This window comes from Rhinoraja longicauda, chromosome 7 (genome assembly GCF_053455715.1).
Source record: "Rhinoraja longicauda isolate Sanriku21f chromosome 7, sRhiLon1.1, whole genome shotgun sequence".
NCBI lineage: Eukaryota > Metazoa > Chordata > Chondrichthyes > Rajiformes > Arhynchobatidae > Rhinoraja > Rhinoraja longicauda.
In genome coordinates this window covers 43191064-43213756 of record NC_135959.1, presented here as the reverse complement: position 1 = coordinate 43213756, position 22693 = coordinate 43191064, and the positions used below count along the sequence as shown (strand labels likewise).

The 22693-nt window shown below is 39.8% G+C and overlaps 1 protein-coding gene across 1 annotated transcript in view; it reads right to left on the bottom strand.

The window, feature by feature from the left end:
* LOC144595524 (receptor-type tyrosine-protein kinase FLT3-like) overlaps positions 1-22693 on the bottom strand; it is a 51161-nt gene that overhangs the window by 16875 nt on the left and 11593 nt on the right. Inside the window, exons 3-12 of the mRNA XM_078403045.1 lie at positions 21706-21796; positions 21410-21560; positions 19687-19802; positions 17124-17226; positions 16090-16250; positions 11064-11215; positions 10828-10975; positions 3032-3197; positions 2214-2320; positions 369-471 (exon numbers count right to left, since the gene is read on the bottom strand). Coding sequence (XP_078259171.1) covers positions 369-471; positions 2214-2320; positions 3032-3197; positions 10828-10975; positions 11064-11215; positions 16090-16250; positions 17124-17226; positions 19687-19802; positions 21410-21560; positions 21706-21796 — 1298 coding nt within the window. The remainder of the gene's footprint in view (positions 1-368; positions 472-2213; positions 2321-3031; positions 3198-10827; positions 10976-11063; positions 11216-16089; positions 16251-17123; positions 17227-19686; positions 19803-21409; positions 21561-21705; positions 21797-22693) is intronic.

The following is a 22693-nucleotide window of genomic DNA, read 5'->3' as shown; positions in this document are numbered from 1 at the left end:
GTAATCATGTCTAGTCTTTCCACTAACTTCCACACACAACAAAAAGCTTTTCACTGTACCTCGGTACACGTGACAATAAACGAAACTAAATAAAAGTCTTTATTTTATTTAAATAATGTTTTTTCATGTCTGTAAGATCAGCACGCAGATAGTTTTACACAGCTGGAAATCGGCTTATTGTAAAAACTGGCAACACAGTGGTGCTGAAAACTGCTGAAATGTGCACATTGGAAAGGAAGGCAAATAAAAAATATTTGTTTACTGTGGGAAGTAAATAGTAAGTTTAAAACACCTTCAGTCAATTGAATAATTTTCATGTTGTTATTTTAATGGTAACATCAAGTGGTCATTACATTTTTTGTACTTACAGCTCTCCATTGCATTTCGTCCAGTTTATTCTGACTGGAGGATAACTTGCAGACGTGCACGAAAGATGACTTTTTGTAATTAAAAGCTCCAGAGATGGTTTTGCTGTCAAACGTGCAGTTTATAAATTTAGTGGTTGGTCATATTTATGAACATGTTATCAAGTGTTATGAACATAAGTTTATGAATATGTTATCAAGTTCATCTGAACTACGAACAGTAATAAAAAAATCTATCTTACAGATATAATTACTGTTCTACACATTTCTACTGTTCCAAGACAAGTGGACTGCTTTGTCTTGGATCACATCAAAAATGTTGTTGGAACTATGCTCATCCAAAGAGGTGGTGAATATTCCATCATCATCCTGACATGCCTTGTGGATAGTGGAAAGTATTTGCGATGTCAGGTGGTGAATCACTAATTTAAGGATAACTAGCCTAGGACGTTTTCTGGTAGTCACAGTATTAATGTGGCAGGTCCACACTTCAGTTTCTGCCCAATGGAAAGGCAGCTCACCTCTGGAATATTTTTTGCAGGTGCCTTGATGATAATAATAGTAATGAATGTCAAGGGTAGGTGTTCCATTTTCTCTTGTTAGAAATGGTTATTGCCTGACCTGTTACCTGCCACTTAACAGCATGTGCCTGAATGTTTGCAAGGTCTTTGTGGTTACAGGCATGATCTGCTTAATTTGCTCAGCAGCTGCAAGTGGAATTGAACATTGTGCAGACCTCAGCAAACACGCCAACATCTGATCTTAGGATGAAAGTAAGGTAATTGATGAAGCAGCTGTGGATGGTTAGACATGAAAACACAGCTCTACGCTCTCAGTGATATCCCAGGTCTGGTACAGCAGTATGTTCACCTCCAATAATAACAATTGATCTCCTTTGTGATCTACTGACTTGTCTCAGAGTTTATTTACCCAGTCCACCTGCGACAACTCCACCTTCATACCATTGTAATTGCCTGACCTTAAGTTGAAGACTTACATAGGCTCTTTGGTCCATCAAGTCCACGCCATCCATTCTCTTCAACTCTCCCCAGATTTTACCAATCGCTTACATACTAGGGACAAATTATAGTGGCAAATTAACCTCCCTATCCACATGCCTTTGGGATGTTAGAGGAAGCCTGCTGGAAACCATGTGATCACAACGTGGAAATTCCACAGAAACTTCAACATATATCAGGCTTGAACCAATGTCTGGTGCTATCAGGCAGTAACTTTACTAGCAATGCCACTGTGGGGTAGCTTAGCCAATCTCATCTCTTCTCATAAGACACTAATTGAAAGAAGAAATAAGACACTTTTCAAGGGGCTGCATGGTGGCACAGCCTTACAGTGCCAGAGACCCGGGTTCAATCTGTCTACAATTGCTGTCTATAGGGAGCTTGTATGTTCTCCCTGTGACCGTGTGGGTTTTCTCCAGGTGCTCTGGTTTCTTCCCACACTCCAAAGACATTCAGGTTTCTAGGTTAATTGGCTTTGGTAAAAAATTATAAATTGTCTCGTGTTCAGGATAGTGCTGGTGTACGGGGTGATCGCTGGTCAATACGGACTCGGTGGGCTAAAGGGCTTGTTTCCGTGCTATATTTCTAAAGTATAAATCAAAACTCTACAAAGTATGCCCAATATGGTCTCACCTATGTGATTGAAATAAAACATGCTTACTTTTGTACTCATTTTTCCTCACAATAAACAACACCATTCTGTTTACAAAAAAAATAGTATTTGATGATACATTTCATCCTTTGGATGCTCACAAATCTTGTCTATATCAGATTATTGGATCATTTTATCAGCTTACTAGTAAAATTGATGCACTTAACCTTTACTTACTTTTTACATACAAACTAAAAGATGTCTGAAATTCTGTCTCCTCATTTTCTGCAAATAATTCGTAGATTCCAGGTTTATGTCCATGATCACAAAATGATGCAGAAAAACTAGGAAACAGTGAAAAGAATTAAGAGTTTAGTTTAGCTTAGAGATACTGTGTGGAAACAGGCCCTTCAGCTTACTGAGTGCAGGCCGACCAACAATCATCCATACACTAGTTCTACTAATTTACAGAGGCCAATTAACCTACAAACCGATTAACCAAAGTCTTTGGAATGTGGGAGGAAACCAGAGGACCCTGAGCAAACCCATGTGGTCACAAAGAGTACGTGCAAACTCCGTACAGATAACACCCGTAGTCAGGATTGAACCTGGGCCTCGGCCGCTGTAACACTGCACCACTGTGCTGCACCAATGTGCCGTCCTTTTTAAAAAATGTTTTATAAAATTTATATTTAGAGATGAGCTTAGTCGATGTGATGGTGTTGAAGGCTGAGCTATAATCAATGAATAGCAACCTGGCATAGGTGTTCTTGCAGTCAAGATGATCCAGAGCTGAATGTGGCACCAGGGGATTAAACTTGGTTCAATGAGAAATTAAGATAGTAACATACCAGGCATACCTGGCAACTCTGGACTATGTGTGCGCTAAACAGAAAAAAGTTCAAATTTCAAATGCCAAATGAATGGAATTCACAAAACTTGAGTTAGGACCTGCTTTAACACATACTGCTATAAAATACTCTATATATAGTAATAAACTGTTTCTGAAAACATTTGTTTTTTGTAAATCTTCCAACAAATTCAAAAACCTGTACCTGTTTCCAAATAAATTCGAAGGTTCACAAGGGAAGATTGTTTCTGAAAAATACCACTGGCATCTTATAAGTGGATATGCATTAAGTATAGCTTCAAAGCAAAAGTTTTCATCTTTTCCAACGTCATAGACTTTGTTTAAAGTTGATGAATTTATAAATCCTTTCTCTGTACAAAGAAAAGAATCAGAGGACAAACTCACTGCTTTATCACAGATTATTTTATGAAGCCTTTACATTTATTAACAAAGAAAATGGAAATACAATGTATTCACTCACTGTTAATATCAGTAACAGAAACAATTAAAATATAAATATTTACAGCACAATTTAGAGGAAAATGCATTGTCTGATGGGAGTATTAAATTCCCATTTCTGATCAATATTCAGTGACCACTGCTGAGTTTCTGCTGAGCAAGTGCTCTAATTTGATTAGACCACAAAACACAAAACAAGGAAAAGCCTCTTGACATCTCTCTTGCTTGAATTACTATTATTTTGACTCAATGATAGCACTTGCAACTCCACAGAGATTACTCTTAATTCCTGCAAGTGACATACAAGTAGCTCTGTTATAATGTGGTATCCCTAAGAAACCTCCCATTACAGAAAATTATGCTATAAAATATGTTACGGTGGCTAGATAGTTTCAGACCCGTGATAACAATATTTATTCCTTAATTTTCAAAAATACTTTTTAGTAGCTATAAGTTTATTTTTGTTATTGTTAATGGAAGCAATTACTTGCAACGTTCAATGACCACCTGCATTGAAACTAACATATTGTGTTCTTAAGAGATAATAGTATCTGATTACTGTGGTGGAGGTTACATGGATTTTTTTTTCATAGACTGTTTTTTTCCAAGACTGCTTTTTTCCCTGCTGAGACAAAAAAAAAGCTGGAGTAACTCAGTGGGTCAGGCAGCATCTCTAGAGAGAAGGAATGGGTGACATTTCGGGTGAAGAACCTTCTTAAGACTGGTTAAGGATAAGGGAAACGAGAGATATAGACGATGAGGTAGAGAGATAAAGAATAACAGATATGCAAAAAAGTAACGATGATAAAGGAAACAGGCCACTGTTAGCTGTTAGTAGGGTGAAAATGAGAAGCTAGTGCGACTTGGGTGGGGGAGGAATAGAGAGAGAGGGGATGCCGGGGCTACATGAAGTGAGAGAAATCAATATTCATATCATTGGGCTGTAAGCTGCCCAAACGAAATATGAGATGCTTCTCCTCCAATTTGCGTTTAGCCTCACTCAGACAATGGAGGAGACCTAGGACAGAAAGGTCTGTGTGGGAATGGGAAGGAAAGTTAAAGTGTTTAACAACTGGGAGATCAGGTAAGTTCAGGCGCGCCCAGTCTACATTTGGTCTTGCCGATGTATAAGAGTCCACATCTTGAATAATGGATACAGTAGATGAGGTTGGAGGAGGTGCAAGTGAACCTCTGCCTGACCTGAAAGGACTGTTGCGGTCCCTGGACAGATTTGAGGGAGAAGGTATAGGGACAGATGTTGCGTCTTCTACGGTTGCAGGGGAAGGTACCTGGGGAGGTGGTGGTTTGGGTGAGAAGGAATGAGTTAACCAGGGAGTTGCAGAGGGAACGGTCTCTGCGGAAGGCGGAAAAGGGTGATGAGAAAATGTGGCTTGTGGTGGGATCCCTTTGGAGGTGGTGAAGATTTGAGGATTGTGTGTTGTATGCGACGGCTGATGGGGTGGAAGGTAAGGGCTAGGGGGACTCGGTCTCTGTTGTCACTAGGGGGAGGGGGTCCAAGGGCAGAGCTGCGGAATATCGAGGAGACCCTAGTGAGAGCCTCCTAAAATGGAAGAGGGGAACCCTGGTTTCCTAAAGAATGAGGACATCTCTGATGACCTGGTATGGAAAACCTCATCCTGGGCGCAGATGCGGCGTAGACAGAGGAATTGGAAGTAGAGGAAAGAGTAAAGCAGGGTGGGAAGAAGTGTAGTCTAGATAGCTATGGGAGTCAATGGGTTTGTAATAGATGTCGGTCAATAGTCTGTTTCCTGTGATGGAGACAATGAGCTCTAGAAATGGTAGGGAGGTGTCAGAGATGGTCCAAGTGAATTTGATTGCAAGATGGAACTTAATCGTGAAGTTGATGAAGTCCATGAGTTCTGCATGGGTGCAGGAGGTAGCACCGATGCAGTCATCAATGTATCAGAGATAGAGTTTGGGAAATGGGGCCAGTGTACGCCTGGAACAGGGATTGTTCAATGTACCCTACAAAGAGGCTGGCATAGTTGGGGCCCATGCGGGTGCTGATAGCTAAGCCTTAGACTTGGAGGATGTGGGAGGAGTCAAAGGAGAAGTTGTTAAGTGTAAGGACTAGCTCCGCTAAGTGGAGTAGAGCGTTAGCAGAGGTAAATTGGATGGTTCTGCGGGCGAAGAAGAAATGGAGGACTTTAAGGCCTTCCTTGCTGGGGATGGAGGTGTAGAGTAATTGAACATCCATATTAAAGATGAGTGAGTGGGGGCTCAGAAAGCAGAAGTCATTAAAGAGACAAAAGGCATGTGAGGTATCTTGGACATAGGTCGGGAGAGATTGGATCAGGGGGGATAGGATGGAGTTAAGGTACGTGGAAATCATTTCCGGTGGACAGGAGCTGGCAGAAACAATGGATCTGCCAGGGCAGTTGTGTTTATGGATTTTGGGGAGAAGGTAAAACCGGGCTGTGCCGGGCTGGGAAGCGATAAGGTTGGAGGCTGTGGAAGGCAGACAGCCAGAAGTGATGAAATCAGAAATGGTGTGTGAGATTAAGGCCTGGTACTGGTCTTGCCAATTTGCAAAGTAACTTTTAAAAGATTCTCTAGTTACCGAGCAAAATTGCATTATAACCAATTTGGTCCATCATATGAGGGTTAGTCCAATTATTGAAAGAAGGGCAGGGCCATGTTGTGAGAAGTCAAATGGTGGTTTGTGAGGTGGTTGAAGCATGCTGACTGGATCTTACAATGGATGGTAGGATTTCATTGATTGTGGAGACTGATTGTGATTATCTGCAGGTCGGCAATGAGCAGGGAAACACATTGACAAATTTGTGCAAAGAGATTGCCTTAGGTCAGGGTAGCTAATTGTCTAATAGGCCAATAGTAAGTATTCTCGCTCTTCATTCCCAACAAAGGAAGTGACTAATATTCTTACTGCATAGACTTAGCCTTTCTTACCTCCCTTCAGCTTTCTGTTATTAAAAATAGAACAATACAGTCAGTGCCATAATAACATTTTAACTACTTCCTACAAATTATCTGGCCGCTTGCCCTTCATTCCGCCTACATTAAAACCAGATGTGGGCAGTCTTGAGGCAGGTTTAGTTCCTGTTCCAGATTTAATTTGTATTGTAACTTCTCTTATGACTTCAATCAATCTTTTTTTTATCAGGTACAACTTCTCAAAGCACAGAGGATAGAATCATAGAGTTATACACCATGGAAACAAACCCTTTGGCCCAACTTCTCTATGCTGACCAAGTTGCCTATCTCAGGTCATTCTATGTACTAGTGGACAGAGGTCCGAGGATAACGGAGGAACTGAAGGAAATTCACATTAAGCAGGAAATTGTGTTGGGTAGAGTGATGGGACTGAAGGCTGATAAATCCCCAGGACCTGATGGTCTGCATCCCAGAGTACTTAAGGAAGTGGCTGTAGAAATCATGGATGCATTGGTGATCATTTTCCAATGTTCTATAGATTCAGGATCAGTTCCTGTTGGTTGGAGGGTAGCTAATGTTATCCCACTTTTTAAGAAAGGAGGGAGAGAGAAAACAGGAAATTATAGACCAGTTAGCCTGACATCAGTAGTGGGGAAGATGCTGGAGTCAATTATAAAAGAAAAAATTGCGGAACATTTGGATAGCAGTAACAGGATCGTTCCAAGTCAGCATGGATTTACGAAAGGGAAATCATGCTTGACTAAACCTCTGGAATTTTTTGAGGATGTAACTAGGAAAATGGACAAGGGAGAGCCAGTGGATGTAGTGTACTGGATTTTCAGAAAGCCTTTGATAAGGTCCCACATAGATTAGTGGGGAAAATTAGAGCACATGGTATTGGTGGTAGGGTACTGACATGGATAGAAAATTGGTTGGCAGACAGGAAACAAAGAGTAGGGATTAAGGGGTCCCTTTCAGAATGGAAGACAATGACTAGTGGGGTACCGCAAGGCTCGGTGCTGGGATGGCAGCTATTTACAATATACATTAATGACTTAGATGAAGGGATTAAAAGTAACATTAGCAAATTTGCAGATGAACACAAAGCTGGGTGGCAGTGTGAACTGTGAGGAGGATGCTATGAGGATGCAGGGTGACTTGGACAGGTTGTGTGAGTGGGCAGGTGCATGGCAGATGCATTTTCATGTGGATAAATGTGAGGTTATCCACTTTGGTGGTAAGAACAGGAAGGCAGATTATTATCTGAATGGTGTCAAGTTGGGAAATGGGGAAGTACAAAGTGATCTGGGTGTCCAAGTTCATCAGTCAGTTAAAGTTAGCATGCAAGTACAGCAGGCAGTGAAGAAAGCTAATGGCAATTTGGCCTTTATGACAAGAGGAGTTGAGTATAGGTGCAAAGAGGTCTTTCTGTAGCTGTACAGGGCCCTAGTGAGACCGCACTTGGAGTACTGTGTGCAGTTTTGGTCTCTAAATTTGAGGAAGGACATTCTTGTTATTGAGGGAGTGCAGCGTAGGTTCACTAGGTTAATTCCCGGAATGGCGGAACTGTCGTATTTTGAAAGACTAGAGCGACTAGGCTTGAATTCACTGGAATTTAGAAGGATGAGAGGGGATCTTATTGAAACATATGATTATTAAGGGATTGGACACGCTAGAGGCAGGAAACATGTTCCCAATGTTGGGGGAGTCCTGAACCAGGGGCCACAGTTTAAGAATAAGGGGTAGGCCATTTAGAACGGAGACGAGGAAAAACTTTTTCACTCAGACCCTGGGGAGTAGGAGACTGTGGGATGATTTTATAGAGGTATCTGTGGAATTGGATTTTATAGAGGTATCTGTGGAATTCTCTGCCTCAGAAGGCAGTGGAGGCCAATGCTCTGGATGCTTTCAAGAGAGAGCTAGATAGAGCTCAGAGTCAGGGGGTATGGGGAGAAGCCAGGAACGGGGTACTGATTGTGAATGATCACCCATGATCACATTGGAGGGCCGAATGGCCTACTCCTGCACCTATTGTCTATTTGCTTCCATTTGGCCCTTTAAACCTCCAGTTTTAATCTACCTTACCCTGGAAAAAGAGTGTGACCATTTACCTTATTTATGCCCCTCACAATTTCATATACCTCTATAAAATCATCCCACAGTCTCCTACTCCCCAGGGTCAAAAGTCCCAGTCTCCTTAAGCCATCGAGTATCAGTAAGAATCTTATGAACCTTTTCTGCACCTAAATCAGTGTCTAGCTAGGTGACTAAAATTGTATGCGATACTCCAAGTAAAGACTCCCCAACGTCCCTGGTTCAACTTAGCAAAATATAACACTATCTCAGTTGATCTGGATCCTCAAAATCTCACTTAACCGTTTTACTGTGCATTAAGCCATCAATTTTAGTGTCATCCACAAACTTATCATGCCAACTACATTTCCTTCCAAATTGTTAATATAGATGAAGAAAAACAGTGGGTCGTGCACCGATCCCTGTGACACATCAATAGTCTCAGGCCTCCAATCGTAAAAAACCCACCCTTCACTGTTACACTCTGGCTCTTAGCACCAAGCCAATTTGTTATCCAATTGGTCAGCTTATACTGGATCCCATGTGTTCTCACCTGCAGGATGATTCAACTTCAAGTGTTTTGGTTGAAAATTGGTTTAACCACCAATTGCAAGACACAATTAGGTTCTTAGTTGTGTCCGCCTAGTTAAAACTGATCATTATTCAATTATTGTCTCAAAATCTAAAGTTAATTTCAAACGTCTATTCGGCAGCACAAATTGTCTTTTTAAACACCAATTTAATTTTCTCCATCTTTACAAGTAACAAGCATGTAGAACTCAAACCTTTTTTGTCACAACGATCAAGTCAATCCATTCTGCTACACAGTTGCTTGCATCCTTTCCTTTGACCCTCTTCTGATCTAAAATTACATCTTTCTCTTGATTCCACCCCATTTGCCTTCTCTCTCCAGGCACAAGCTATCCACGAGACCCACCTCCTGTTCATTTGATCCTCTAGTGATCAAACTATTGACTGCTAATAAAAAGGCGGAGTATTTTATTATATGTCAGAGGTTTAAAGATGTTGGTATTGAGAGCAAGTTAGGTATCCTTTTACATGAATTGCTAGAGATAAACATTCAGATTCAGCAAGCAAACAGGGAGCCCAATGTTTTGTTCGTCTCAAGCATTAACTCTATTTCGGCTTCCACATATGCTGCCTAACTTACTGAGAATTTCCAACATTTTCTGTTTCATATATCCAGCATCTGTAGCCTTTTTCATCTTCATAGTGTGACTAAACCTGAGGTGGAGGAAGGAACTACACGCTGGCTTTTTCCAAAGATAGGCACAAACTCAGCGGGTCAGGCAGCATCTCTGGAGAAAAGGATTAGATGATGTTTCAAGTCAGAACCTTTCTTCAACATCACCTATTTATTTTCTCCAGAGATGCTGCCTGACCTGCTGAGTTACTCCAGCATTTTGTGTCTATCTTTGGTGTAAATCAGCAACTGCAGTTCCTTCCTACACATTTTGTCTGCAGTTGTTAGTTTCTATGAAGAATGTTTCTCCTGGCTGAGAAATCTAAAACAAGGGTCACAATCTCAGAACAAGGGGCATGCTAGTTAGGACGGAGATTAGGAACAGTTTCTTCCTTCAGAAAGTGGTGAATCTTTGGGAATTCGCTCCCCAGAGTGTTGTATGCGTTCAGTCATTGCGTTAATTCAAAACAAAGATTGATAGACTTCAGGATATTAAGGAAATCGTGTTACATGGGGATAGTCCAGTAAAACAAATGTGAGGTAGAACATTAAGCACGAGTTTAATAAATGACAGAGAAGGCTTTAAGGGCCAAAGGGCTAGCTTTGTATATTCAAGGCAGGGGATGGTGCGATTAGCAGAACTGCTGCCTTATAACTCCAGCGACCCGGGTTCCTCACCTTCAGTACTATTAGTGTGGGGTTCAACTATGTGGGCTTTCACTGCATGGAGTTTTCCTTTGGTTCTCTGCTTCTTCCCACATCCCAATAACATGCAGATTGGTAGGTTAATTGTTCACGGTGGGTGTCTGTGGTTTAGGTAGGTGATAAAATCAGTGAGAAGTTGATGGGAAGGGGGAAAGCATAAAATGAGATTAGTGAAGTATTTTTGCAAATGGGTACTTGACAGTCAGTGTGGACTTGGTGGACGAAGGTACTTTTCCCATGCAGTATAACTTTATGTCTCTGTCACAGATATGTAGATCTTTGGACATGAACAGCAGGGTAGACAAGAAGGGTAGAATGGACCACACTTGCTTCTATCACTTATTTTCTTACATCCAATGATCTCTTAGCTCATCTGTTGCTGACATCCTAATCTACACCTTTATCTGTGAACCCCCCTCTCATCCGACGTCCCTAAAATCCCACCTCTTTGAATTAGCCTTTGGATATCTATCCTGATAGTTCTTTTTGTCACTCCGTAACATATTTTATCAGTTTGGTTTGATAGCTCTTCTGTTAAGTATCTTGGGATATCTCTGTTCTTGCTTTTGATGTTAACATTTAGCTCATTGTAGCACATTTCAACTCTAATTATTCAAATGCAAAATTATGAAACATTAACTTACCAAATACTGTTAACTTGATTGTCTTGTTTGAATGTTGTGTAGAGATACATGTATATGATCCACTGTCTTTTAAACTTACTGAATTAATAAACTGATACTTATATTTTATACGTACAACTGTTTGACGTGAGCCTACAGCGTGCAGGACCTGCATTATTGAAAAAATAATAATAATTCATTGAAGTTTATGAAGTAAAACTTAATACACACTAAAACAATTAAAGTGAGTGTCATACCTCTGTTGTATTTCCTGCCTTTGTGTCATTAGTCCAGGCTATTTTGAATTTTACATCTTTGTGTGAAGCAATACACCTTATCAGAAATTGTTCACCAACTTTGCGGTAAACATGTAGGACTGAACTTTTTTTGTCTGATTTGATATTAAGATCTACAATTCAATGGCAAAAAACATTTAAAATTTACTAAAGGCCTTGCAACACTAAACATTTAATTGACACAAATGAATTAAAAAGCTTTACTTATAGCTAGGAAAGTATGTTTCAGTGACTAATTTTCAGACAGAAACGAACCCAATTTCCCTTTTCTCTCCTTCTCATCTCTACCCTTTGTCCACCCATCTGCCAATCAAAATCTCCCCTCACCTGAAGCCACCCATTACTTGCCAAGCTTTGTCCTGTCCTGCCCCCCCCCCCCCCCCCCCAACTTCACTTTCATGTTTCTCCCCCTTTGTACAATCAGTCTAAAAAGGGTCCCAATCTATGTTCTCATCTATGTTCTTTAGAGATACTGCCTGGCCTGCTGAGTTACTCCAGCGCTTTGTGTTCTATGCAAGTTTGTAGTTCCTTGTGTCTTAATTATTCACCTACTTCCTTATATGGTGGAAAGAGAATAAGTTGGGCATTCAGTCTGTGCTGGCTCATGGAGAAATCACATTCCCTCTATTCCCCTGTGATCTATTCTCTCCGTTTTCCTATCAACTCCCTTCAAATTTGACCATTTTACCATAAACACTCTTCAGACTTTTCATGCACACTTTATGCACAGGGGGCAATTTACCACAGCCAATTAACCTGCCAATCTGGAGCAAGAAACAAATTGCTGCAAGAGCTCAACAGGTCAGGCATCATCTATGGAGGCAAAGGGATAGTTGGTGTTTAGACTGACACCTTCCACCATTCCCGAAAAGAAATGAGGGTCATCCAGGAGAATCCTGCAAGGTCACAAGGACAAACTCCATACAGGCAAAACTGGAGGTTAGGATTTAATCAAGAGTCAAGAGTGTTTAGTTGTCAACGGAACAAAGAAATTCTTATTCGCAACAGCTTGTAAACACAATACACGTAAATAACGTTGAACCAAGATTGCTGGAATTGTGAGGCAGCAGCTCTACCAGCTGCATCATTGTGCTGCCCCTTACCGAGTACCATTTGTGCTGGATATGTGGATCAGTATTTTGACGGGTTGATTGCTTTGTTACTAGTATGAATGTGTTTGAGCAGGTGCTATGACTGTGATGCGAACAGGTGTTAAACAAGGGAGGAAAATGCTTGTCATCTCACAGAACAGAAGGAGGGGGACCTAGAGAAGGGAAGCAGTATTGTTCCCAGAGACAGAAGTGGGGGCAATCTCAGAAAAGAGAAGTGGAGGCAGAAAGGGAAGTGATTGTGATTTTAGAAAGGGAAGTGGTTGGAAAGTAGTAGATGGTGCAAGGAAAAGATAAAATGACCAAGGTTCTAATTCCAAGCACTTGGAAATATCAATTAAAAATATCTTTACAAAATTCTAAGAAGATTATAGGTGTACACATCATGTTATATTATGCTTAAAATATAGTAATCAACTTTGATGACTAAAAGAAAATATTATGATTTCCTTGGAGCACAGGAGGCTGAGGGGTGAACTTATAGAGGTGTATGTGAGGGAAATAGGTAGGATGAAAGCACAGAGTATTTTACTCAGGGTAGGGGAATCAAAAACCAAGGGACATTGGTTTACGGGAAGAGGGGGGAAATTTAATAGGTCCCTGAGGGGTAACATTTTCACTCAGAGGATGGTGGGTATATGGAATGAGCTGTCAGAGGAGGTAGTTCAGGCAGGTACTATAACAACATTCAAAAGATAAAAGGACACAAAATGCTGAGTATAACTCAGCAGGTCAGGCAGCATCTCTGGAGAACATGGATAGGTTATGTTTCGGGTCGAGACCCTTCATCAGACTGATTGGGGGGGGGGAAGAAAGTTGGAAAAGGGGGAACGCAGGACAAAGTGTGGCAGGTAATAGGTAGGCACAGGCAACGGGGTTTTTTGACAGGCAGATGGTTGGAATAAAAAACAAGTGATAAGGAGTGATAAGGAGTTAAAATGGTTTTCAACCGGGAGATCCAGTAGGTGCAGGGGGACCAAGCGAACATGTTCAGTGAAACGGTCACCAAGTCTACGTTTGTGTTGCCGACGTACAGTAGGCTACATTGGGAACACTGGATGCAGTAGAAGAGCTTAGAGAAGGTGCACATGAACTTCTGTCTCACCTGGAAGGACTACTGGGATCCCTGGATGGAGGCGAAGCAGGAAGTATATGGACGTGTTACATCTCCTGCGTTTGCAAGGGAAAGTACCTGGGGAGAGGATGGTTTGGGTGGGAAGGAATGAGTTGCAGTTGGAGCATTCTCTGCGGCATGCAAAAAGGGGTGGAGATGGAAAGATGTGACTAGTATGTGACTAGGTATCACATTAGAGGTGCCGGAAATATCAGAGTATGATGTATTGGATGCGGCAGCTGGTGGGGTGAAAGATGAGGACCCTGGGAACTCTTTCCTTGTTCTGTCTGGGAGGAGGGGGAGCAAGAGCAGAACTATGGGACACAGAAAAGGCTTGGGTTAGAGATCCATCTATGAAAGAAGGGGGGAAATCACGTCCGCATTGCCTGAAGGCTGTGGAGGCCAAATAAATGGATATTTTTAAGGTGGAGATTGCTAGATTCTCGATTAGTATGGGTGTTGAGGGTTATGCGGAGCAGGCAGGAATATGGGGTTGAGAGGGAAAGATAAATCAACCAGGAGTGACTCCATTCCCAAAGTATTGTACTTTAATGTCAATGAAGCTGAATTTTGGAAATAGAATACAATGTGCAGACATCACTTTTGTCCACGTTTAACAGAAGCAGCCATGGTTGAATTTCTAGCAGTTTTAACTGTGACAGGTATAAAAATGACAATATTCCCAAAGCTGCAATGTATTGTAATTCAATAACGATTTAGTTTATTTTAAAAATATTTTAGTTGCACTAATAATGTGGTTATTGATTTATTGAATTTCTATTTATTATATGTATAGAATTAAAATAAATGACAAAAGTTTAATGGAGTATCCATAAAATGTGATTTCCCCTACTTTATGGCTGACAATTTCTAGTTTTGCAGAGTAATTGGCAATATTTCAGGGCAATAGCCCAAGCAACCAGAGCCGATTTTGCAGGTTGTGATAATGTCAGGTATATCCCCAAAAGATTCTTACTTCTTAATAACCTATTATTTATTGTATATCCTCGTGTTTTGTTTGTCCTTTCCAAATGCATTACCTTACATTTCTTTGATTGGATTATGGTAATAGGAAACGTTCGGATATACTTAAATACAATGATGAGAACTTTACATTTCAGGCAATGAGAAACCAGTTCACAAGAATTAAATTTCAGATCAATTAAATTAAATTTCTGATTTCAGGTAATCTGCATTCCCTCTGTCCCTTTCTCTCTTCTCCGATCTACCCTGGTCCTCTCGTGCACATCCTTCTTCCCACATCACCCTCATCCACTAATCACTGGGTTTCTTCTCCCTCCCCCCTCATCCCACCCGCTCCGCCTGTCCCTTACCCACAAATTCCTCCCTCTGGAATCCTCCTTCTCCCCTCTACTGCTCACCCCTTCACTACCTCTATTGGTTCCTATCTGCCACCACCCCTTCTTATTCAGTTCCACTTCTCATCTTCCGTCCCTGTCAGATTCCATCATCTACATACTTTTGTTCTTCACATGTCATGTCCTAGCTATCTACAATCTTTCCACCTCACTTGACTGTTATCTGCTGATCAACCCCTCCTCACCTGTATACACCTATCGCTTACTAGCTCTTGCCCCATACCTCTTTATACTAGCTACTTCTCCTCCACTAAAACATTGACTATCAATTTCCCTCCACTTTTTTTTGCTGCACATTCCAGCATCTGCGGTTTCTTGTGCGTCCTTAATATTTGAACATATTTTACACATTGTTCTTTTTTTTGTGATAATACCGCTCTAAAAAGTTAAATGTCTATGATAAATTACTGTGATAAGATGGCACCCAAGTCAGGTAACTCTCTGCGTGCTGGTCCCAGAAGTGGATCTGCAATCACTCATTACAATCGCTCCACTCTTTTAAGCCTCTACTCCACAGCAGCATTTCTTTCTTTATAACAGGTATAACAGGTATAACAGAGCTTTATTTGTCGTTCGGCACCGAAGTACCGAACGAAACTACATAGCAGTCATAGAAAAAAAAAACACAAGACACATAACCCCAACACAAACGTCCATCACAGTGACTCCAAACACCCCCTCACTGTGATGGAGGCAACAAAACTTCCACTCTCTTCCCCACGCCCACGGACATGGTTGATGGCTCGATTGCAATCATGTGTCGTCTTTTCACTGACTGGAGAGCACGCAATAAAAAGCATTTCACAGTACCTCAGTACACACGACAATAAACTAAATTAATTTAAAAAAATGTTCTTATTTTATTTTCCGGCCACGTGACACTGGTTTATTATTCATATGTATTGGCACCTATTTGTACCGAAAAAGTTCTGGTCAAACATGTGCATAAATGCAAGCATCCTTGATGATTTAGGTTAGCATCTCAGTCCCTGGTAAATTCCAACAGGTAAGTCCATGCTGATCTTGTCGTAGCAGGGTGGGAAGAAGTTCTACAAAAAAGATCATTCCTGATCCCATACTCAGGCACCAGAGATTAAAGTAGTCCAATACATGGAAAGGGGTTTCAAGTAAGTGAGTTCAATCCTAAATTCCAAATTCACTCTTGTTAGCAATCAGGTTATTATACATTTACAGCCCCAAAACCTTTAGGCACAGCCTACAGAATGCTTAATATTAAATCAAACACCAAGAGGAAAGAGATAGTTATTTTCATTGCAAGTTCCTTAAAATATCATGGCATTATTGGAACAATTCTTAGAATTATCAAACAAAATTTACTCTGCAACGTTTGATACTTTTATGGGCCACTAATGATATATAATTACCTAGTGTGTAAAGACTTGAACACTCTGATCCCAGGATATTGCTGGAACAACAACATTCATTACCAAGAGTTAAGAATTTAATTAGAACTTCTTTTTTAATTCTTGTCATGCCAAACGATACAGTGGATTCAACACGTTCATCAGCGACCAAATTTGAAGAACTGCAATTTCAAAATATGTTGTTAATGCAGCGAACTAACAAATTCTTCCAAAGTTTATGAGAGCATTGTGTAAAAACAAATTGGCTTAGAATGGAATTTGTTGCTACATTTTATCATGTTAAATTTTCTTCATAACTGAAGTTTATTAAACGTCTTGAATTCCTTTGCCATCCACCCATTGAAGTAGGTTTTATATATTTTAAATCATTTTGTAAAGATCTTTCTGCCTGACTCTGACAGCCAACATGGCAGGTGTTTTGTAGGGATCAATCTACCTATCTATTCTTTGACAATTTCTGAAGGAGTTCTCTTTATTGTCACTTATAATGTAAGCAGAAGGGATGTTGAAATCCCAGACAAAGCAGCAACTGTAATGTCATTGCAGGTATGTGGGAAAACCAAATTGAACTTTACCTTCCTAATATTTGGCTAAACTAAACTGAAAAGCTATATCAACATATTGTGGTATATATGAGTAGTAACTATTCCCTTTGTGCAGCCTGACCTGTTACTTGGCATATTTAAATGATTATTACAATACAAGTTTCATAAACTATCAAAGAATAAAAAATATCAAAATAATCCTACTAAGTTCCACCAAGTTGAACCACAAAATGGGAAAGTGTGTGTTTGCACCATAACTTTGTCACGTAACAACTTCCTCGTCCTGAGTTACTTATTTGGAAATGTTACATGGTGAACTGCACTTCTTATCCCAACTCAATCTCTAATATCTCCCATTCTTTTTTTGAAACATAAGTAAATCGCGGCCTGGCACTTTGTAACAGTTCCCACTTTTATGTTGAGAAATAGTGTATGTAACAAAGAAATTAATTGGAGATGGTCGCAGCTAAGCATGAAAGTGAAGCTTACCTTGTACAGTTACTTCTCCAATTGAGCCTTGCATCAAGGTAATTTTCTGCTGTGCAATCCAATGCGTTGTTTTTCATAGCCAACTTTGGCTTCCTGGGTTTTGCTGTGAAATTAAATTACTTGCCTTCAGAAACATATAAAACTTTACTTACAAACTAATGTAGAACATTTCTCCAGTTACCTATAGTTTGCAAGAAGACTAACTTTACTCAAATTATGGAATTCTTAGTTCCCTACTATAAGATTGTGAAAGAGATTTAGGTTTGTCAAAAACTTCAATGTATTTATCAAAATTCGATGAATGTACAATAAAAGTAATTGATAAATATTAATACATTTGTAGAATAATGAAGAACAATAACTATAACTTTCATTTATGTGGCATTTTTTAAATGCGCAAATTGCTGCAAAGATCTACACTGAGAACTGTACTTAATAGCACTATTGGTGCCTTCACATAGGAAAAAAAGAAAACACAAAAAATAATTTAGCTCCTTGAGCCTGCTCCACCATCCGATGAGCTCTCAGGCCATCTGTGATCTCCTCTCACACACAAGCTTTTCTCCACATCCATCATTTCCATATTTAAAATAAACACATGACCTGGGTTATTTGTCATATGTGGTCAATAACTACACTTCCATCATGCATCAAATAAAAGTAATTTTACTGCTGACGGGCTGATTAAAATTATTGGACAATGTTCCAAGTCAAACATTCTCAAGTCTGTGTATTGATGCGTAGTTGATAATTGGCATGAGTATGATACTTCTGTGCTGTATGATTCCATGACTCTCTCACACTCACAAAAATACCTTTTTTCCATCTTTCCTACCAGTTTCCCATAATATCTTGCAAATTTCAACCTTTAACCTCCAAGCTCCAGGGAAAACCCCTTATGTGTGTAAATGTAAGCATGGGAGTAAAAGCATCCAGGTCACTGATTTAGCATGTTAACAATTGTGGGAAAAATGGTTCTAAATTTCTATCACCTTCCGTAACTAGGAGTAACTTCATTTCCAAGAGAAACATTTGAGTTCTGCTATCACACTGATAAATCCACGCAGCTCTCCTTCCAATAGGCTCTCGTACTCAGAACTGCTTACAGTACTCCTGCTGTTGTCTATCAACAGCTTTGTGAAACTACAGCTTATTTACTATCCTCTTGTATTTTTGTTCTCTAAATATAATTGATGCATGTGAACCCACATTGATATCTTCCTTTTCACATTTCAAAAGCACTATACTTTTTAGGTTCGGAGTAGATTGTTTCATTTAGCAACATACCTTTGTCCATTTTTTAAAAATCCTTTAGGGTCATAGAGCCATACAGCATGGGAACAGGTCCTTTGGGTCAACTTGCCCACATCGACCAACATGTCCTATCTGCACTCAGTCCCACCTGCCTGTGTTTGCCCCACACCCCTCTAAACCTGTCCTATCCATGTACATGTCTAAATGTTTCTTAAGTGTTGTGATAGTACCTGCCTCAACTACCTTTCCCGGCAGCTCGTTCCATACACCCATTTTACACCCACCACCCTTTATGTGAAAAAGTTAACCCTCAAGTTCCTGTTAAATCATTCCTCCCTCACCTTTAAGTCCTCTGGCTCCCAATTCCTCTCCTCTGGGCAAGAGACTCTGTGTGTCTACCCAATCTATTTCTCTCATGATTTTGTACACTTTGTTGGTAAATTGGGAATTATAGTTAATTCAGAGGCAACAACAAAATTCAGGAAATATTAATAAACTTGCAAAATGGACATTGGAAAATTAGTATGCAGAAGTACATTTTGCTGGGAAGAATAAAGAGGTTCAACACTTCAGAAAGTAAGTTTCTGCCTTGGGTAGAGGAATCAATGGATCTGCCAGTATCTATATAACTAACAATGCAGTGCCTCTCATTTCCATACTTCTTGGACAAAGCAGGGAAATAATTTCAATACTACTTTAAGTAATACACCAAGGAAGATTGGACAGGCAACATCTCTGTTCTCTAGAAAAGAGAATGCTGAATGATTACCCAATTGAAAGTCTTTAAGATTATGAAAGTACACATTCAGAAGGCAACAGATAATCATGAAAGCTCTGCAGGATTTGGTGCAACAATATGTTGAAGAATCTCATATTCATGGTTAAGATGAGTGAAAACATCTTCCTGCCAAACATGCAATTGTCCTAAATTCACATGCTTCACATCACAATCACTAACTTAATACTCAAAGCAAATCCTTCCACATGCACACACTTCTACAGTATCTGTTTAACCTTTACTGCCACATCACGCAAATTGTACAACGTTCGCTGGCATACTTCTGTCTCTTTTGTAAGACAAACTATTGAAGAACTGAATTCATCACCAAAAAAAACAAACAGAAAAGGGAGAAGGATGTACACATGCCCACTGGAGAAGACTACACTGACCAGAACTGGGAAGTCCGTTACCATGACCACTGTTAGCCTGAACACATTAATGATGATGGGATCACCTATTCTTGATGCTCTTACTCACATCCCACTTTTCCATCAACCCCAAATTATATTTAATTATTTCATTACTCACCTTTAACAAGAACTAGAAAGCTGACTGTACAATTTGAGTTTCCGTTTTCAAATGTGAGAGTATATATCCCTGCATGCCTTTCCCGGACTCGGGAAATTGTGAAATTTGTAACTTGTCTATAAAGAAAAGCAAAGATTAGATCAAGTTATTAACAGTTAATTAATCGCATTACCTATTGGCAATGTAATCATTGGAACTGTTCTTTGTTGCTGCATTAGTATTTTTGGATTTACTTCCCTCCTCTCTTTGGACAGAAGGTGAAATCAGAAAATTAGTGAGATCTCGTTGAAAAGCAATGAATGTAATATCTGTCCCTAGGATAGTGTTAATAATAGTGTTAATATGTGGGGATAGCTGGTCGGCGCGGACTCAGTGGGCCGAAGGGCCTGTTTCCACGCTGTATCTCTAAACCAAACTAAACTAAAAGAGAGGGAAAAAAAACTGCAGATGCTGGTTTAAATTGAAGGTAGACACAAAATGCTGGAGTAACTCAGCAGGTCAGGCATCATCTCAGGAGAAAAGGAATGGTGACGTTTCGGGTCGAGATCCTTCTTCAGACTGTCAGAAGAAGGGTCTCAACCTGAAACGTCACCCATTCCTTCTCTCTCTCTCGAGATGCTGCCTGACCCGCTGAGTTACTCCAGCATTTTGTGTCTGCCCTAAACTAAAGAAGAACTAGAACATGTAGGTTGGAATATCCAACAAATTATTGTTCTGCCAACAACACAAAATCACACAAATTAAGTGCCTTGATTTCAGAGATTTTTTATGTGCTATTGCATTTTCTCATCAAATTCTATTTCATTTTGATCATAACATTTACTTAGAGTTCCTATCAAGCATTTGACATGTTTCAATAAATAAATGCAGCAAAAATTTAAATCAAATTAACAATAAAGAACCCTGTCCTCTGCAGTTTTCTGGGATCACTGAGAGTATACCCAATAGATATGACTGTGGCTCCGTAGCATGCAAGTCTGCTGATCCCTCGCAGGAATATTATTTATCTTGCTGCACCACACTGCCAACATGTCACCTTTTGAATGTTCCCCAGTTAACCCCAACTCTTGTCCTATGGTTAGATGGACCAGCCAACATTGAGGGTTTCTAAGTACAATTCTGATGGTCAAGATTATGTAATTTGACCCTTTTCCAATAACCATTCTGGAATTTGGATGGAGGGAAAATCAGGTGTGGGAGCAGTGGGATCTGTGCGTCAGGGCTGGCAACAAAAAAAAATTGGTATACTGTGAGGGCTATGAGGATTGGGAAGAGTTATTAAGATGTCTTCCCGACATTAGTGCGGCCCTTAACTTACACTCACGTAGCCCTCCATCACATCAAATGCATGGAGACCTCCAAATCAATTTTCCATTGTGTACCAGGCGTAGGTGAGAAATGCCCGTTGCATTTAAAATCAATTGTAAAACAGATAAATATGCACTCGGATAGTTAGATTTTTATTAGCAAATGACCTTAAAGACAATGGAACCAAGACAGCTTTGTGGAGTCAGGCCATAGATCAACCACAATCTCTTTAAATGGGAAGAACAGACTCCAAGGAGTAAATGACTTATTCCTATTATTATGAATCATGTTAGTTGTAGAACCAAAATTTTGGCTTCTAACATTTGCTCAGTTCAAATTTTCAAATGAAGAATACCACATAACAACATTTACTGAATGAGCAAATCTATTAAAGCTAATTAATTAAAGAAAATACCTGTGCAACGTGCAACTGCTCGCATTACATTGAATTCTGTTGCTCTTAAAACTCCAATGACAAGATATATTCCCAGAAATATTCATGATTACGTTCAGAGTTATAGTGTCCAAAACATTAACTTTCACTTTGAAGATATTAACCTGAAATTCTAAATCATATTGCATGTTAAGGTGATTTGTCAAAAGCAAATGTTATAAGACATAATTTAGTTAAAATCTGATACAAGAAATGTCTTGGCAATATACCATAAATATTACTAGTTTTAAAAAAATCACAAATATCTGAACCCATACCACTGGCATTATATATATCAAAAATTCTTCTTGTTGAATTGTTGCCATCCAAACAGAGTTGACTTTGGGTTTGTTTTTCATCAACAAATATCTGCAAAAAATTAAGTTGAATGCTTCATATATACTTTTCATTCACATTATCATTTCCTAGTGTTACTTGACTGAATATGAAACGCTAAAGACAGCTGAAAATATGCTCAGTAATACTTAATCTTCAACACATAGAATGGGCTTACAAGTAGGCAATGCAAAACAAAAACTGAATAAGGATTTAGTTTCAAAATAGCAGGGATTTTTAAACTTATGCGGTGTTATATTTTCTTCTGGAAAAAATAACGAGCACAGGTGGTTGGCTGCTGCCTCAGCACCAGAGACCTGGGTTCAATCCTGACTTTGGTTGCTGCCGTGTGGCGTTTGCACATTCTTCCTGTAACCGCGTGGGTTTCCTCGGGGTGCTCTGGTTTCCTTCCACATGCCAAAGATGTGGAGGTTTGTAGAATAATTGGCTTCTGTAAATTAACCGCTGGTGTGTATGGAATATTTGCAAAAGCGGGATAACATAGAACTAGTGTGAATGGGTGATCGATAGTCAGTATATATTTGGTGGGCTGAAGAGCCAGTTTCCTACTGTATCTTTCAATCAATTCAATCATTCAATAGGCTGAATTGTCCTCTTCCCCCATAAAATCTCATGATTTAGACTACATGACTTCCATTTAATGGAACATAACCATTTAATTAAATTCCTAACATAAGGATTATTAATATTCTTCATGCAATCAAAAGGACACATGAAAACATTGAGTTGGAAACAACCATTTAGTCTTTTAAAATTTCCCATAGTCAAGGTGTCTGGAGCATCACAAGAAAACATAGTCCCTTCCCCCTGCAGCCGTAATCTGGAAGAGCCAAAAATAATCCCCAAAAGAAAACAGGAATGGGAGCACAGTGGCGCAGCTGGTAGAGCTGCTTCCTCACAATGCCAGAA